The sequence below is a fragment of the Amphiura filiformis genome, chromosome 5 (assembly GCF_039555335.1).
Source record: "Amphiura filiformis chromosome 5, Afil_fr2py, whole genome shotgun sequence".
Lineage (NCBI taxonomy): Eukaryota > Metazoa > Echinodermata > Ophiuroidea > Amphilepidida > Amphiuridae > Amphiura > Amphiura filiformis.
Window position 1 is genome coordinate 78,909,816 of NC_092632.1, and position 19,314 is coordinate 78,929,129.

A 19,314-nucleotide genomic window follows, 5' to 3' on the forward strand; every position below is an offset into this window, starting at 1 on the left:
GGAAATTTTTGCGGGGTTTAATTTCGGCCCTTTTCGCGGTCAAACAGATAGCAGCAAAGTTTTAACCCGCCAAAATATTGATTATACATAGTACTTCATGTGAATATATTTGGAAGCATAAATTAAACGCCCACTAAACTTTCCAGAATTGATAGAATCTCGAAAAAGTAACCCAGCGAAAACATCCCTCTATACAGTATTTGGAGCGATTACCGAATAGGGTGCAACTCTAGTAGTCTTATTACAAGACTGCCCTACCCCAACCCCAACCCTAAGTCCCTAACCCTAAACTCCGTAAACGAGGACTGGACTCAAGTTTAGCAAGTTGCACCCTATTCGGTAATTGTACCCAGTATTTGATTCAAAAACACCTGTTGCCGAAGTCAAAAGGTACTATCTCTTTTTTAATTAGTTCAGAGATTCTAGGAAGGGCATCACTGCATGCAGAAATGTCTTGAGATATCTTCCTTATTTCCAAAAATTGTCTGGTATTTCCTTTCTGACAAAGCGTTCCTTGTAGTGATCTTGAGTATGCTGTGAGAAAATGCACAAATAAAAACTATTAGACATGCATTATTGTCCTGAAATATTTAATTTTTCCAAATACTCCTGTCCAGAGTCAAGATGCAAAATATAAACACTATTTTCAATCGTTTTGAGTTAAGGCCACCAACCTCTGCTATAATAATAATTTAGTTAATTCCTTAGCCAAGCTCATTTTACAACAAAAAAAATTGCCAGATTCTATTTTCCCATGGGGGAACCAACCTATTTACCAGGTTTTGAAAATGAGAGTTTCTTACAAGAAATCCAGATTGATAGTTGACTTTAAACCATGAAAAGGTACATTAAAAAGTACAATACAAGATTGTAGTGTATGTGAGGGGATAAAGAATTTAGGGGAAGACAACCAAACAAACAGCAGGAAAATGGACATAGATAAAACACTTGCATGGTGAGAATTAAGTATTATTCATCCAATTGGTGTGAATAGAAGTGACAATTTGCTTCCTTTCCTTGTGGGCTTCTCTGTCAACTCCATCCCTTTTCTTTGCAAAAATTTCAAACCAGGCCAATCTTTCTATAGTGTGTCTCGACAGTCTCGTCTCAAGTTGAATGTTGGATTTTCGCACGGTTTGAAACAGTGTGTTTACGCGGTTGCCTCGCCAGCGTACATGCGTGGACAAATCACCCTTCAATGCTTGTGTATATGTCCAGAGCGATTAGGTTAGCACACAATTTGAATTGCAAAATCCAACATGGTGTTACTCACAACTTGAGACGAGACAGATTATCTACTAACTCAGATTATCTATTACCAGATTATCTATTACCAGATTATCTATTAACTCAGGCTCCTTACCGGTTCTATTCTTAAGGTGACACCCTCAGGCATATTGGTCTGGATCATTTCTAGAAATATTGGAGCTGAAAGTGTTGATAAATCCTGCAGCTGAAAATACAAGTAGAGACAAACCAAAATAAATGTTCAATATTGTACTTACATATATCAAAATGTTTCTAGTTTTTTATCACAGAGTATTGTGCATTTCTTGAAAATACTATAAAAAGATATGCTTGTTTTCATGTTCATAGGGTTGGTTAATTATTACCATAAAAGATGGATTTGATTAAGTTCTACCAGTTCAAATGGTGATCCAACTATAATTTACCCCGTACATAATATTTGTCTCTTACACAGACTGATTATCCACACTGAATACACTCGATAATTGCTGGATTTAGATGTTGGAATTCCATGTAGATTTTGTGGGCAATCATTTGTTTCAATGCCCTGGGCATAGTTCACTATGATGAAATTCTTCAGATTGCTCAAACAAAGCCCCCCCTCCACCCCCCCCCACTTTTAACCAATAAGAGAGCAGGAATCTATTATAAAATAATAGAAACCAACATTATGACAACTAACATTCCACAGTATGAATATAGTCGACTTTAGGCAAACTTTCCATGAGTGGCAAACTTGCAAAATCATCATCCCGCTGACTCGCTACCAAAAATGTCCTGTTTTGGCTGGGTTTGTCCGGTTTTTTATGTGCCCCGACAGTACAAAACGGGTTTATTCTGGTTTTTTTATTCCAGGGAAAAAAACCCTGATGTACCCAGAATTTCCACAGGGTTTTTCCATTGACGATCATCACAATCTCATGGTAGCCCGCACGTTTCAGAGAAACCTTGTGCATCAGTGTTGATTTGTGGTGCTTTATTGTTCTTTTGTAAAGTCTTGAAAGTAATACAAACTTTGAATTTGATCAATTCAAACTTGAAAGTGCAGCTTCCATGCATTTCCAAATCATGTAAGGAGTGTGTCGATGGAGGTGGCGTTTGCTACCAATAATATGGTGATTATAAACTTACCTGTACAGTTCTCTCATGTGTTTTAAGCATAAAATCTTTGGGTTTGTTACGTACTTCTCCAGGCACTGATAGCGTACTGACTAAAGTTTCTTTTGTTTGCACAGCATAACTGAGGAGAGAAACAAACCAAGCAGATAGTAATGGTAACACTCCAAGAATGTAAACATTTATAAATGTTGAAATAATCAAAATGAGAAGTGTCTCAAAAAGTTTTTCAAACATCCTAGGATCCAAAAAAAGGTTGCTTTGACAACCGCTATTTGAACATAGATCTTACTATGATCATCGCTAGCTCTCAATGCATCACAGAATTACGGTAATGTTTTGATTTTGTAAACATGTATTGTTTTAAGACCAATACATTGTTATGTTTTTGTGGATGGTGTGTGCCTTTCATAAAAAACACTCATTTCGTGGCATGCTTGTAGATGGAATTTGATGGTAGTTGTATAAGCAATATTTATTTCCTGTTGCTTCATTATTAAAGTCCCTAGGGCAATTGAGGAGTTAGGATTAGGTTAGGGAGAAGAGATTAGATTAAAGTTGGTTGGGTGACAATCCATGTTCTGAAGTTGCTCTTAACCAAGCATCTTTTTGAGACAGACATGTAAATGGCCTGGCAACCTCTGGTTCCTACATGAGTTTGGATTAAGAAGTTTCCTTTCTCTTGACCCAGAGGTTGGCAGTAAATGTTTACTTGATTGTTGGGAGCCTTCTTTTCATTGATCTTTATATTCAAATTTTTCTCTCTCTTTAATTCATTCCATATAAACCAGCATGCTTATGTAGGCTTTTTAGCCTGGCTTGAACATTTTTTTTTGAGCCTGGTCCCATCAGGACCCAAGTGTGTCTCCGCACAGAATGTATCCTAATTGGATACGGGTTTGTTTTACAATCAGGGTACACAGGTTGTCTCACTGGGGGTTAAAAATGAAGTGTATAGTTTTTCCTCAAATTTATTTGTTTTTGTGTTGTACATGGGTCAAATAGGAAATGTGTAAAACTCTTAGGCGTCAAGTGTTCAGATTTTAAAATTATACCAGAAACATGTTCATGATGTACATGTTTCTGTATGTCTAATTTTTCGGAGAGGACACATTTTGACGGAACCCTGACTTCCAACTTTCAAACATGTGATGCATGGAAACTAAGTGTAAGTGGACTAAGTGTTTATTATGAGTTTGTAGGATATATAATAGTGTTTTTCAAGAAAATATAATTTTAGTCTTGGGTCAATTTGAACTATGGATTACGCGTATGAATTCGGAGAGGACAGTTTCGAAAAGAGAATAGGGTGTTTACCCCTGACTGTTCCCATCCCGTCCGGGTGTTCAAATGGACCCCCATGGAAATAAGCTTCAATAGAGGCTTTCTTGGGTTATCCAAAGTTGTAAAAAACCCAAAATACACCTACCTATCTGGAGCATTGATATTTAATCTCATGGCAAGTCTGTGTATATATTGAGCAAAGTGTTCTACTGAGTTACAGTCATGACCATACACTCTAATATTAAGCATCTCGTATGACTGCTCATCTTTAGCATCAGGTATATCTTGGTCTGGTATCTGTTGAATTTTAAGCTGCAAGATAAAATTAATAATAGGGAATGATCTGAAAAGTGAAATATTATTTTATAGATATTGTGGAGACTGTGAACACATAGTACAATGCCAGGAATTGCTTTATATTTCCACAACATTTTACAATTCATTTATATTTTCATGTATTTATATTTAAAATTCATTTAAAGAAATTTGAAGAATGACACAAATTATTTGGAGTACACATAATATTATAGTACCGTATTTCCTCGAATAGTCACCCCCCTCAAATAAATGCCCCCGCCACTTTTTTCAACCAAGATGTTTCAAAAATGCCGATAGTTCCATGCTATCTTGTGTAGTAAGCTTACATTTGTACCAAGTTGCACACATGGTTGATAATAGCGTCGATAATCGGTGAAAATCTGGTCGCAAACCCTTAAGTAAATCAGAAGTCAGTGTTTCTAGTCCATAATTCGTCATTTCAACAAGTTTTAAACTTACCTAATGATTATAATGGGAATTATCGTTCTAAAAATGACCTCTAATAAAAGCCCCCCATTTGGAAAATGCAACGACCCCGGGGCGTTTATTTGAGAAAATACGGTATTTGGACATTTTAAGGATTTTCTCTTTTTTTTCTTCCAGTTCACTACTTCAAAAGATTTACTGTCATCAAAATAGTACTAGGAATGAAAATGGTAGGTGATAATATCTACAACTTACTTTTGCTATTTCATCATCTAGATTGATCGCATAGTTTCTTATTGGTTGACCTACATGTGGTACTTGTTGTGACTTGATGCAGCACAGTTGCTTATGCCTGGAACAACTGCAGAAAAACAAAATTCAGTATTACTATTAATCAGTATAATAGGATAGATTAAACATTGAACTAAGTGTATGATGCAGATGAGAGTCATCACACACACTGACTTAAAGTAATATGATGTAAATCATTAGTATCAATACATACACAGATACACAAGCCATGTATAATTTTAGGCTAAGTTAATGCCCTAAATTAATATCATAATTTTTGTCTTACTATGTGTTCACTGGGGGATATGCGAGTCCATAATTTTCCTTCCTAATATGCGATGGTTAACACAGCTGAAAAGGAGCCTGATGTGTTTTAATGATATTCGTTACCGGGATTTTCCCATGGTTTAAAGTGTTTCTTGTTATTATAACTGCTTTGCTTTTTTATGTGTACTTAAGAATTTTGGGTGCAGGTCACTCTTTTATTGTACTTTTTAAGATTTATCTTTGTAAATTTTCCTTGCGTATCGATTTTATTTTGTATTTTTGTAAAGCGCCTAGAGGCCTTTATGGCATTGGGCGCTATATGAAACGCCTTATTATTATTACTATTATTATTAGAGTGGGATACGAGGATTAAGCTAGTTTCAATCATACTTTCTGCCACTTGCTGCTGAGCGGCATGCTTCTCTTGTACTTTTCTACAAGCTGAGCAGCAAAAAAAAATGGCGCTGAGTGGCAGCAGCATGACTTACGATGAAAGCCAATGTTGTCGCTCTGTACCACCAAAAATCATTTCCTGTTCTCATACCCAGCGGTGCAGTGATCGAATTAATTGGCTTGCTGCTGGGCACTGCGACTACTAGCGTTTCAGTAGTCCGAATAATCAGACCCAGAACAAAATATTAATTTCTGACATGATCGTGTACTGGGTCTGAACTGTTTCCATATGAAATCTTGATGGCAAATTGGACAATAGAAGCACATGGTTCTACGTGACAGCTTTTTAATCCCTATTCAGGTTACGTGAATCACGCTATTGTGGACCATCCTTCTGATACTTGAGTGTTTGGACAAGCGGAACGTTTTTTTGTCTACCTCTCTGTTTGTAAACAAACCAGGAGGTCGAAATCGTCCTCCTCGCCGAATACGAAAGTCAGCGTAATAGTACGGCACTGGCGTTTCAGGTGCGACTACACAGTAAAGAAAAATTGTCGCCAGAGTGGCAAAGCAGCAAGGGACAGGGAAGTATGAAGCCAGCATTTGGCTAAAACGGTACTCTGTTCACGCAAACTAGTTTCGTACCAGGTGCACAGAACGTGACATATTTCATAGACAGTGCACGATTTGAGGTTGTGTTTTAAGCTTTTTTTTTTAAATCGTCAATTGAAAAAAGGAAAGATTTTTTTAAAAACACACACACAAAAAACCAAACAAAATTAATTTAAAAAAAAAAGAAATCGGCTGGCAACTTTTGTAAATTTGTTCATCCTATTAACCCAGAGAACTAAGACTAAGACTAAGTATAATAATTTTCATACTTAAGTGAACACCATTCGAACCTAATACCTATAGATTTATATCTTCCGCTCTTCTCCAACGTGCCTCTTTAGCTCAGTTGTCATGCTAGTAATACGAAGGTCGCCGGTTCGAATCCGGCCGGATGCACTGGTTATTTTTCAACGTTTATGTACAGGCCCAGGTTTTTCGTCAAAAAGTAATAGTTGTAGGGTAGCAATCGGTGAATTAAATATTTTATTGCAAAGCTCTCAAAACAATGTTGTATATAGTTACTTTGCAGGTTTGTAACCCACATTAATTTCAGTCCACTTTTCACAAAACTGCCCCCCCCTTGGGAAAAAGGTCCACTTTTTCAAAATCAGCACCCCCCCAAACAAAATCCTGCGTACGGGCCTGTTTATACCCGGTCTAACTCTTTTGTGCATACGGACCTAATACTATTTAGTAATAGTTTAAGTTTTAAGCCTCCAGCATACTTTCCTGCCGCTTGCCGCTGCGGCAAGCTGCAGGGCGTTTCAACCAATGACAAGCCTTGATTGTGTCCGTTTGTCTGCAATTCGCGTGCGCCACGCCGCTCAGCGGCAAGCGGCAGGGTAGTATGAAACCAGCAAAGATGTTTTACTTTAGTAAAACCTAGATACGCTTAATATGCGTATACTGATGCATGGCCCTGAACGTAACCGTCCTGGCTGAAATCCAGAAATGACGTCATTTGTTCTGGTGCTGTCACTTCCGGGTAACGCAGGAGGAAGAACATGCCTTTTGCAAACAAAATGGCCGACAAGTCCCGGCCCCTTTCCAGCATGCAAAAATACAGCTTATTTAGCCAATGTGAACATTATTATATTTTCCTATCATATTGGACTAACATGTCAGGTATATGGTATTTCACAATATAACAGTAAGGCCAAATAAAAAAAATAAACATGTTTCACGTCCCCTCCCGCTTCCTTTTTTGAGGTTTTCTAAAATAAATTTTTATTTTTTGAAATTCAGTTATAACTTTTCAAAAAAAGGAAGTTGGGATGCTTGCTATAGCCTTGTTAAGATACAAGAAACATTTTAGGCAGGTTTTGTGATCATTAGAGGGGGTGTAACTCTCAGAACAACAAATAAAAAAGGGCCTCCTCCTTTTTCCAGGCATTATTGTATGTACGGATTGTACGCTAAAACAGCTCTAAGTATGGGTATTTACACCAATTTTGCAATAAAAAATAGAAAATAAAAAGCTCCCTCTTCCTCCTTTTTTTCGAAAACCCGGACGTGAAACATGTTTTATTTTTTACTTAGCCTAATAGAAAGAAAGTGTTTGTTTGACGGATCTTTGATGAAACGACCAGTTCTATAAATGACGTCACTAACTATGTAAACAACGTAGCGGTCCCCCGCGGTATACGGTATTAATAATTAATTAGGTAATACCAATATGGAAACCTCCAAAAGTATGCTAATTTGAAGTTCAACGAATCAGAATACGATGCGCTACCTCCAAAACTATGCAAATGAGTTGAAGGAGGTTACGTGAACATGTAGAGTATTTCTTCTCTTGTTTATAGTGGACCTCTGAGGCTCTGTGGAAACCAGCATTCATGCATTAATTTAAGCTTACTAAAAATCTTCTACTAGACTAGATGCTTTAGTACGTTTTAAAGACTTACCTTGATTTGAAATAAATGAATCGTGTTTGTAGAGGCACATAAGACCTTGCTATCGTTCTTTGGAACATATTGCACCTTTATATTGAGTAAAAAAGTAAGAAAAAGTTGTTATAAATGTTCAGAAACTTCGGATTTCATTTTGGCAGACGAGCTTTTCGTACAGACAAATGCAGATATTGTTTCTATATTTTGTATTTTGAGGTATCAAAACAGCTTTGACAAAGCCAATTTATTACAAAAAGACATTTATTTTGTTATTAAAATTAAAATCAAATTATTTTTTGTTAAAAAAAATACATACATTTTATCATAAATTAAAAAAATTCTAAAAATAATTTTCCTATTTTCAAACAACACTCTGTAACACGAGCTCAAAATAGTTAATTAAATCCGCCCCTCAAAATATCAAAAGGCACTGTCACACAAGTTTTAATGTTTACGGTCTTTGCTTTTTACCATTTCTACAGGAGAGTATAAAAACAAATAACAGGTAAATTTTTGATTAAAAAGTTTAACTTCAACACTACACTATTTTTACTACTAGGTAAATTTTTAGTTAATAATATAAGCTTATTATACATCATGTACATGCATGACATGTTGTCCTATACAAAAAGGTTCCTTTTATCATGTTTACGGTTAAATACAATTGATTTTCAAGGCTTGATTCCAGAGGGGCGTAAGTCAATAATGGAAACAGCCATGCAGAAAAGAATGAACTCATGCAAACAATAGTGTATCAATCTGAACTTGGGCCACGGACAAACCGCGGCTCGTGACGTGAGTCATCCTATATAGGCCCTATGTTGCAGGGATAGGGAGGGGCGACCATGATAGGACCATATGGGCTGATGGGGGGTTGATTGTATGCAGCCGTTTTCGGCAATTTTCCTTTGGATTTTCTAAATTTTCAATTTTCAAAATTATCCTGGATGGTAGGCCTATCTGTCATGAAATAAATCAATGCTTCTATAGGCTATAATAGGCCTATTTATGCGTTTTGGGTCAAGCTGGGAGAAAAAAATCCCAGGTCGACCAAAAATAGCGTATCGCACACGATAGACCACCTATTAAGTTATCGTAAATCGGTTTCTCCCAGGTTGACCGTAAATTTTGGGTTGCCACATTCGGCCCGCAAACGCCAGGATTTTTAGCCAGGTCGACCCATGACAAGCATGCAAATAGCCCTACATGTACGTGCCCCGACCATGGCGATATACATGTGATGAGTATAAACCATTGTACGACTACGGCATGATTCATTCATAACTTTGTGCAAGCGCCGCGGTGTGACTTTTACGATATCAGTTTCAGTGTCTTGGCATCTAAATTAATTCAGTCATCCCCCATTGGCCTAACTCTCATGTACGTATGTATTAAATAGAGTAGGCCCTATTCTTGTTTTAGTTTGCAAAATACAGAGGCAGATATAGTCCGGGGATATAGTCATACTTCCAAGTTTTCTACTTTCTTGAATTTGCGTCAACATGTAGGCCTAAGCGCTTAAGCTTACATCCAAGCCGGACATCCAAGTTCGCATGGACGGTACGTTACTGCGTCTACGACTCGATGTTTCAGACTTTACTTGTGAGAAAAGGAAAGTAATAAATTATGAGAAGAGGTCACAACCGGGGGTCACAAATAGGATCAAATAAAATAATCCAACAAAGAATCACCCTGCCTAAGTGCCGGACATAGGCCTACATGTTTATTATTATCCACTACAAATGGAGTGCCAATTTCTACTAGCCTAGGCTGTCTTTCTATCAACAAACGTGGAATCTCCCAGCTTGACCAATTTGGCCCTATTTATACCCTGAGTTAGTGATTATGCAATATATAGTCCTATAACTACACCAACAATAACTACACCAACAACTAATATTTTGTTATAAACTAATTTGTAAAAATATATTCATAGGCCGCGCGCCGCGCCTATTAGACTAGTATAGCCTAAAAATTCCTGAATTATATAATGAGAAAAAAAACGGGCAAAAACAATCAATCGCTGCAGTCAGAAAGAAAGAAACGAACAAGAAAAAAGGAAAAAAGTGAGAGAAAAATAAAATAAAATAAATGGAATGGACCACATAGGGACTCGAACACGTACCAAAGTTTTCCAGCTCAAAACTATAGTATTATATAGTCGAACGTGAGCCCGGCGCGCCAACCGATTGAGCCAATGGGGGATACATGAAATTGATCGATCTCAAACTGACTATTATGGAATAGTGCATAACAGGCTCTTATGATAAACAAGCTCATTACCGCTGTAAATGTCGGAGGTACCGATGGCGAAAAACCTTGTTTTTTGCAAAAGTAGCTTAAATTTGGAGTGAAATTCAAATGGTAAAGTAAGCGGCAGACATTTGAGAAATAATGTAGGCAGTTAGAAATCAAAATTAACATTCCACAATCCAGATATCGATAATGTAACATAACAGTGTTTTGTGGTACAAGATTCTCGAAAATTGTTCCCAAAAACGGGCTAATAAAATTTAATCGGTACTGTATTTGGTTCTTCCCCATGGCAACATTATTTCTTTGATCGATTTGTAGTACAATACAAAAAAGGAGAAAACAATCACTCGGTGTGGTTTTATACGGAGCGAACATTTGAAAAAAACTGCATGGAACGCGTTTTTGATCTTGTGAACATGGTGTGTAAAAATGATTTAAACGAAGGATTTTCAAACGGATTCTAAAAATTTGTATAAACACACAAAAATAATGTAACGATACATCCATGCACCAACATTTGACTCACTGCGATATTTGATTGCTGAGAAAATGCGGTTTTAGAGAACAACTTTATGCGTCTTTTATACGTTTCTTCGTGTAACCTTAATGCAAAAACTATCGCGTAGGTATACGTATGATACGTAAATTTCGGTAACATAAAAATTCACAAAGAATTGTTTTAATACGTTTCAAAATTGGCGACAATTGAGTACCGGTATAAACTGAAGTACGGTAGTTATAGTTCCACACTTACTGAGTTACTCCCAACACACTAACTATCGTGTCGTTGTGGATAGTAGATATAGATTTCTCAATCAAATAGGACCTTGCGGTCAAATAATACGTGCTGGACTGATAGCAGTACGCTATAAATTTGTAAAAGGAAATCTGAAAAAAAATAATAAAGCTGAATTTATATGCCATCGCTATTACGAGCGATTGGCTTGTCAATTATTCATGCAATGCGTTTTATAGAAGGGGAATGAATGCTTTGTATGGAGTTTCTTCAAAACCTGAAGAATCTCGTCAGTAGATTGTCTCCACTTTCTACTACGTTTTTATAGAGGGTGGTGGAGTTTCTTCAAAACCTGAAGAATCTCGTCAGTAGATTGTCTCCACTTTCTACTGCGTTTTATGGTATTGATTGGTTTTATTGGGCTATTGAATGCTTTGTATGGAGTTTCTTCAAAACCTGAAGAATCTCGTCAGTAGATTGTCTCCACTTTCTACTGCGTTTTATATATAGAGAGTGGTGGAGTTTCTTCAAAACCTGAAGAATCTCGTCAGTAGATTGTCTCCACTTTCTACTGCGTTTTTATAGAGGGTGGTGGAGTTTCTTCAAAACCTGAAAAATCTCGTCAGTAGATTGTCTCCACTTTCTACTGTGTTTTATGGTATTGGTTGGTTTTATTGGGCTATTGATTGCTTTGTATGGAGTTTTTTCAAAACCTGAAGAATCTCGTCAGTAAATTGTCTCCACTTTCTACTGCGTTTTATGGTATTGGTTGGTTTTATTGGGCTATTGATTACTTTGTATGGAGTTTCTTCAAAACCTGAAGAATCTCGTCAGTAGATTGTCTCCACTTTCTACTGCGTTTTATGGTATTGAATGGGTTTATTGGGCTTTCTTTGTATGGAGTTTCTTCAAAACCTGAAGAATCTCGTCAGTAGATTGTCTCCACTTTCTACTGCGTTTTTATTGAGGGTAGTGGAGTTTCTTCAAAACCTGAAGAATCTTGTCAGTAGATTGTCTCCACTTTCTACTGCGTTTTATGGTGGGCTATTGGTTGCCTTCATGCTTTCCTCCCTTTCTACTGCGTTTTTATACCAGGGTTATAAATGCTTTGTTGCTTATTTGGAGTATCTTTATTTACTTGGTTGTAAATACCGGTGGTTTTAATAATATATTATATATCAGTAAATGGTTTAAGCATTGATGCCGGATCTTGCTGAATACAAAATGTTCGTTTGCTAGTGTTGGCATTGTTTATTCTTTTGGAGATTTCTAATTATTTAATTGCGGTTCAAAATGCTGTTTTCCAATCCAATCCTCTGTTTGATCCAAAGATGTATCTGTTTAAGATTTGCTTAAGATGAAATTTGGTTAAATGTGATTCAGAAGTCAACTTTTGTTTGTCCAGCCTGTATGGTTGGCTTGTACACATTTTTCCAATAATTTGTGTATTTATTGATTTATTTGAAGATAATAAATAATTCCAAATGCTTGCTGCAATTAATTATCTCAATGTATATAATTTGTTTAATTGATATGAAATCTGTTATTATCTCAATATAGTCTTAATTTCTATGAGATTGTGAAATTATTATAAATAAGCTTATGTGTATTAAATGGTCCTCATGATCGTGGGGGCAATGCGGAGTCTATTACACGTGCTCTTTGTTTATAGACAAACTATTAAATAAAGATGGCCTAATATTAAATTGTATTTATTATCAACTGCAGGTACTGGACATCATGGCAGTGTCCAAAGATTCCCTTTTTGTCAAGGTTCTTCGAGTATGGGTGGGACTGATTGGAATTACGGCACTGGGCAATACTATAAGCAGCTACCTCAATGGAGAACTTCTATCGGAGACTATATTTACACAGAAACCAGAGTTGGGTGAGTATAAAAAAATTATATTGTTGAATACAGTGTACCAGTTATTCGGTTTTGAAATAAAATGTAATCTATGTTTTGAAGAAAATTTCAAAACCTTTTACTTTCAAATGTCATCGGTAATTTATGTTTTTACATTATTTTTTTTGTATGAAGTATTGGAATGTTAACAGTTTAGCAAGGCCATAAATTGTAGCATAGTGCTTTTGAAATTAAACAGCTTTTAATTTTTGTTTCCCAAGATAATTGTATTTTTTGCCATGAATATAAACAAATTTATCTTTTGGTGCCAAAGATTGCTTGTAAGTATTTTGTTTTTCACACAAATGCCCATGTCTTTTATAATGCCTACAGTTAATGCCCTTGTGGGACGCCTTTTTGGAACCTGGACTCTTCTTTCTGCTTTTGTGCGAGTTTTGTGTGCTGTTCACATTGATAGCAAACCGTAAGTTTAAAAGAAAGTGAATTGTTTATTACATTATTTTTAAGCAAAATAGCTCAATTATTGAGAAGAAAATAATTGTTCTTGTTTATTATAATGCATGGTGTAATGTTTAGGAAGCAATTCTTCTTGTATTAATGCTTTCCATTCCTTAGAAAACTTTAAAAAATTGTTTGTGTGTCGTAACCCTACTGAGCCCTAAAAAGCATGCAGACTCAAATATTTGTTTGTTTTCTAATTTCAGAAATTTTACAAAGAGCTGTTTTATTTATTCTTATAACTGGATTTTTTTTTGTTGCATCATGACAATTAATATTCATATTTCAAAAACTGTATGTCCAATTTAAATGGGATTTTCATCATTGTAATTAGAAAAGGATATTGTAAAATAGGGAATTTGATTTGCTTGACAAGTTAGGGATGATCATAAAATTTACTGTGGTCGCAACTTTTGATGTGAAGGAGGCCCTCTATGATAAGCAATGTGGATATGCTGAGACAAGTGTTCCAGTGTGCTTGCTGTAAACTAGCTGTGACTGGTATTGAACAAATTATTTTGCAGGTTATATGAGGTGAGCATGTTCTCATTCCTACTGGCATTTGCTTACTTTGCATCAGAGCTGTACATCTTCAAGACAATTCATGTAACATTTGGTCCTTTATCAGCTCTTGTCATCTCAAGTAAGTATTTGGAATAGTCATTAGGTAATATTGTTGTAAGTGGCCACTCGGTCAAGCAGTTTGGGGGTAGGGGTGGTGCCTGGAGATGGATAAATTACCATTTGTTGACCAAATTACTCAAGGTTTACTTGTATGTTTGGAACAAATACCTGACTGTAGTGTGGTATCTTGAGAACTAAATTGGATATATAAGGCTCTGGTTTTTTAACATGTAACTTTATAAATCCAAAATTTATATATTTATTATTTATTTATCAAAAGGCTAAATGACACTTTGGGAGACCCCAGCAGATACACATGACATATTTCAGGATAACTTTTTATATTTCTATGTAATGTAGACCTAGGCTAATCTCCCATAGCTTAACAAAATTTGTCCCAGTTTTCAGTTACTTGAGACAAGACCAAATGTCCCATTATTAACGGAAATTTGTCAACCTAACAATTTGTTTTGTTTGCAAAATAAAACCAGATCAGCTCTGAGTATTCTGTTCAATATTTGTTGAACACATGTTAGTACAAGATGGGTGGTGCTTATAGGGGCATGTGAAGGTAATGAAATGAATATAGTATTCTGTCGGTCCAACATCCGGGCTATCTCTAGTCTCGGGCCCAAACTGCATGTGGCTCACGGTTTGTTATGAACAACAGAAACCGGCTGTGAAGGAGGCTACATAGCGATGTTGTTGGAGTGACATTCAATTTCGGAAACAACGACACTCGACCATGGAATTTAATTTTAAGTTTGTCAGTATATAAATGGTAAATCAAGTAAGTTTCTTCCATTCTGAAGACTTAGAAACGGTTGTTTGATTCCACTGACTATTTGCGATCGAAATTTACATAACACCAATGACAGAAATCATCAACAAAAATCGAATCAGGGACTTGTTTTCACTTGACCGTGAGTCGCATCATCAACCGGAAGTGACGTGGCACGGACCGACAGAATATTTAGGTTAACACTTAAGTTTTAACTTAAGTTGATTAAAATCTGCTTGAAATTGAGATGCAGATGATCAGTAACCAATTTAAATCTTAATGAAAAAAAAACCCAACATAATTATTTTTCCAATATACATGTAAATGCTAATTTTGTTGTTGTTAATGTTTATTTATTTGCAGCCATTTCATTTGTACTGATGTTGGTAGGCTACCCTAGACTTTTCCAGAGACAGTCCACAGGAAGAGCCAAAAGAAGATAGTGGTTTTAATATAGGTAGATGTAGTTAACCCCATGAGAACTACCTGCCAATTGGCCAAAAAGAAGTTTTATTATAAATTGGACCAATCAGCAATATTGTTAGAATAATTTCACCACGCAAAAAAAAATTGGGGTGAATTATTTGCAAAGCTCCATTCTGATTGGTGATTAAAGTGAAGATATCATGTAATTGACCAATCAGAGGCAATGTTAGATCGGCAGGTAGTGCTCGGGGGTTAAATTGGGAGTCAATTTTGCAAGCAGGGTTCCCATGGTCTTTGAGAGTCCTTGAATTTGAAAACACCTTTTCAAGGCCTTGAAAGTCCTGGAAATTTCCACAAGGTCCTTGAGCCCCCTTGAAAATTGGAATTTTACCTAAAGTATAATTTTGACAAAATTTGGGGAGTGGAGAGGAGCTGTCACTTTTGTTAATATGTGCTGCATGGATTTTTTTTTTTTGTTTTGTCTTTGTAAATCATGCTTTTGGACCTTGAATTTGAAAGACTTCTAGGTGCAGGAACCCTGTGCAAGATGAGATTCAAAAGTTACATTAAATTGCAATGTCCAGTTATTCTGACAAAATCTTGTAACTTTCTGAAACTTTCCAAAATTGAGGCCTGATTAGTTTTTTGTTTGCACTCTGACGATCTCTACACAGCAGCTGGAAAAAGAAAATATCAGTATTAAAATATTCTACTTATTATGAAGTAGTGAACATTGCAATTGCCTGGTTTCCTAGGTGCAATTACTTTAGTAGCTATAAATGCACTCTTCTTTGCAGCACTGTCGTTCGGTATCATACTCAGGCCAGATGCAGTTTGATGTTTTGCTTGCGTTTTTCAGTCATTGCATGTACATGTATAAAGAACTCTTATAGTTAAGACCCCCTATGGAAGACATGACCTTAATCTTCCACACAATCATTCAGGTAATCCCTATGTGGAAGAACAGGATCACATCTTGCATACTAGGGTGTATGGGTTTCACCTGGAATAGCCCAATGACTCCACATACTATGGAGTCACAATGGCCTCATCCCACTGGCATAGTTCAATAACCTCAATCAAACAATCATAGTGCAAAACTTGACCTCAAGTTGTAGGGCATGAGTTTTTGTACCCAAATTTTCAGAGGTCATTCAATGAATATATACAAATGTATTGGAACTGTGCCCTGAATAGATGAGCATGTTGTGGATCCTAGTGACATTTGAATTGAATGTAGAATGGTGAATTTAGGACTTAGAAGGTATTATCATGCATAGCTGGAAAACACACACAAAGTATTGAGCTGTGTACTGGACTTTCCGAAGATTTGATGTGATCTTGTAAATTATGAATATTCAATAAAAACACATGATTACAAAAACAATGGATATTTTATATTATGTAAGAAGGTTGAGCAACAAATGGGAAGAAATGTACAAAATTAACATTGTTTTATGCTTCGCTTGTTTCTTATCTTTACCTACTTTCATGTAGTCAGTGGCATAGCCAGGAATTCTTCAGAGGGAGGAGGGGCAAAGTGGGGTAAGGGAGGCAAGGCAACTTTTAAGTGGGAAAATTTGGTCAAAAATAGGCCACAAATACAAATAAAGGCATAAATATGAGGTGGCCAGCATCCCAAGCCGGGGGGTGTAGCTGCCTCTCTTTGCCTGTCTTGACTATGTCACTGTTCTTAGTTATGTATCAATAATTGCTAACACAACTTTCATAACTGGTTTGAAACTGTGTTCAAATAAAGTGGACAAAAAGGAAAACTTGAAGCTGTTATTCCTAGGTTAGTTGGGGTGGGATGAAGCAGTTGTTATGCCTTGGTTCAAAATACCTGGTCAAATCTTTTGGCCATACATTTTGGAAAGGAATTTTTGCAGCAGTCAATTGATTATCGTAAAGCATCTACAGATTACTGTGAAAATTGTATGAGAATGCTAAATCTTCTGTTAAGTTCTGTATGTAAAACAGAATTTGGTACCCATAGTTGAATACATTAAGTACCAAAGTTATGATAAGTATGTTTGAAGAGTCAAAAGGTGATTAATACCATTTTGCAAACTTTTTGAGTTGGGCTACCAACATCTGCCCTATAATGGTAGCTTTAATTTGACAACCTACTTTAAAAATGACAATGTAAATTTTTGAAATTATGATCAAAAGTAGCACACACTTCCTTATTATTTTATTTTGTGTTTGACCAGTTATATGGTGTGATCAAGCAAAATTAGTCTGAATATTCAATATTCAGTTTTTTAATTGATTGTATAAAGCATTTGCAAAGCTACATTTTGCAGAAAACCCCATTGAAATAGAACATTTAATTCCAAAGATATGAACAGTTTAAGTGTTCCCAAAACAACATGCAACACAAAAAAATATTGTCTTTGGTTGGTTATATCTGAAAATCAATGTATCCAACATGTGACTGATTTTGCTTGATCGCATCACATTGCAATTTGCCTACATGTAAAATGAAGCAAAATGGATATCAGTTTTAGCATCTGAACTCTGCATATGTGATTGTGGAATTACATATTGTTTTCTCTATTGTCTTTATGTCATTTCTTAAACATTTTATCTGTCTTACAACAAATAAGTGATACCATATGTGTTTCAAAGACTTACAAGGAATCCTGTGTGTAATGCTCTGAGAAATCCCCATATTGGATTGGTTTAACTAAAAATACCTCTGGCAATAGCAACTTAAAGCATGAGGGTTGCACAGGTTTGGTGTGTTGCAACAAGCCATGTAACCAGTATTACACACAGATTGTAAACAAACATAAATTTACCAGGCTTGGATTACAAATATATTCATTTTTTGTATCATTTTTTTCAAGTGTTAGCAAGACTAACTATAAGGGGTGGGGCAATAATTATGTGTACCCCCAGGTGGTTACTTATAGGTGGAGGGGCAAAGATTTTTTTGCAGGCCTAAAGGGGGCAAGCATTTTTTGGCAGGTCGAAAGTGGCCAAGGGGGGGGGGGGGGCAAGCAATTATTGACACAGATATTTTGGGCACTGTTTCTTTATTACACCCTAAAAGTTGTAGGAAAACGTTAGGAACACGCTCAAATATGCAAAATTTTCTGCTCACTGTGCTCGCATTGTATGATAAGGCATTTTAAGGTTTTAAATTCAGCTTCACAAAAATCTTGCATGTGTAAGGAAAAGGTTTTTGGCATGTCAGAAGGGGACAAAGATTTTTGGCACAGCCAAAGGGGGAGGGCAAGCAATTTTGGCAGACCATTTTGAGAATTCACCACCTCGGGGGTACACATAATTAGTGCACCACCCCTAACAGATCCACCTTTAGAGTAGGATTAGGAAAGGCATTAACTCAAAAACTACTCTAGTTTTCTACATGTTTCATACATGCAAGCAGTATCGTAGCCAGACATTTTTCGGGGTGGTGCTAGGAAAGTTTCAAAGGGGCCTAGCATTAACTTACAGGGTGGCAAGACTTTTCACTTAGGGGAAGCTTAACCAAGGCATGCTTTGCGGTTACCGCACCATAGCTGAACCATGGGCCTGTGGCAGTATATTGTGGTATACCACTGTCACCCGGGGGTCATACTTTCTTGGGATTTCGCGATAAAGAACAAAAAAAGGAATATTGACCAAGTCTTATGAAGAGTGTCACCCCCGTATATTGTTTACTTTCTCTTTCATTCGACACCACTCGGGGGTCATACCTTCTTGGAATTTCGAGATATGAAAAGGACCCGAAATAGGAATAATGATCCAGGTCTTATGAGGAGTGTCACCCCGGTTGGGAATTTTTTTTAAATACATTCTTTACTTCCTTTTCTTTCATTTCACCACTCGGGTCATGCCTTTGTGGCATTTTGCAATATAAAAAGGAACTAAAATATGAATATTGACCAGGTCTTATGAGGAGTGTTACCCCCGGTGGGGAAATTATTTTCGTTATATTCTTTACTTTTTTCTCTTTCATTTGACACCACTTAGGGGGTTTATACCTTCTTGGGATTTTGAGATATGAAAATAACCCATATGAATATTGAGATATGTCCATTTCAGACCAAAAGGTTACTTAGTAAGCTAGTAAGTAAGCTAGTAACATATAGGCTGATACCATTTCATGGTTCAGCAACAATGATGCCATGGGTGGATTGATGTAGAGTTAAACAAAATGTTACTTTTGGTTTATTTTTCAGAACATTTCAGGGTATCTGTTTTGTGTGTTGTTGTGTTAACTTTTTTAGCAAGACCAAAGATTGTTTGTGATAATATAAATATCCAA

General features: G+C 36.3%; 2 protein-coding genes across 2 annotated transcripts; one reads left to right on the plus strand and one right to left on the minus strand.

Moving 5' to 3' along the window:
• Positions 1-270: 270 nt before the first annotated feature.
• On the minus strand, positions 271-8,021 carry LOC140153786 (large ribosomal subunit protein mL48-like). The gene is made up of 6 exons (XM_072176641.1): positions 7,863-8,021; positions 4,648-4,753; positions 3,794-3,960; positions 2,380-2,488; positions 1,364-1,453; positions 271-534 (listed from the first exon to the last, which is right to left on the minus strand). Exons 1-6 carry the CDS (start codon positions 7,928-7,930, stop codon positions 469-471), a joined length of 606 nt encoding a protein of 201 aa, XP_072032742.1. The 5' UTR covers positions 7,931-8,021; the 3' UTR covers positions 271-468.
• A 213-nt stretch (positions 8,022-8,234) lies between these two features.
• Positions 8,235-15,505, plus strand: LOC140151979 (ergosterol biosynthetic protein 28 homolog). Its single transcript, XM_072174281.1, has 5 exons — positions 8,235-8,352; positions 12,568-12,727; positions 13,079-13,169; positions 13,729-13,847; positions 14,973-15,505. The coding sequence occupies exons 2-5, from the start codon at positions 12,580-12,582 to the stop codon at positions 15,050-15,052; spliced, it is 438 nt and encodes a 145-aa protein (XP_072030382.1). The 5' UTR covers positions 8,235-8,352; positions 12,568-12,579; the 3' UTR covers positions 15,053-15,505.
• Positions 15,506-19,314: the final 3,809 nt, after the last annotated feature.

Excerpts from the sequence above, each read along its gene's own strand:
- LOC140153786 (XM_072176641.1), bottom strand. The coding sequence starts at position 7,930 with ATGTTCCAAAGAACGATAGCAAGGTCTTATGTGCCTCTACAAACACGA. Across the intron at positions 2,489-3,793 it reads AATATCAATGCTCCAGATAG|TTATGCTGTGCAAACAAAAG; the intron begins GTAGGTGTATTT and ends TTCTCTCCTCAG. Across the intron at positions 535-1,363 it reads TCACCTTAAGAATAGAACCG|CATACTCAAGATCACTACAA; the intron begins GTAAGGAGCCTG and ends ATTTTCTCACAG.
- LOC140151979 (XM_072174281.1), top strand. The coding sequence starts at position 12,580 with ATGGCAGTGTCCAAAGATTCCCTTTTTGTCAAGGTTCTTCGAGTATGG. Across the intron at positions 13,170-13,728 it reads GTTCACATTGATAGCAAACC|GTTATATGAGGTGAGCATGT; the intron begins GTAAGTTTAAAA and ends ATTATTTTGCAG. Across the intron at positions 13,848-14,972 it reads ATCAGCTCTTGTCATCTCAA|CCATTTCATTTGTACTGATG; the intron begins GTAAGTATTTGG and ends ATTTATTTGCAG.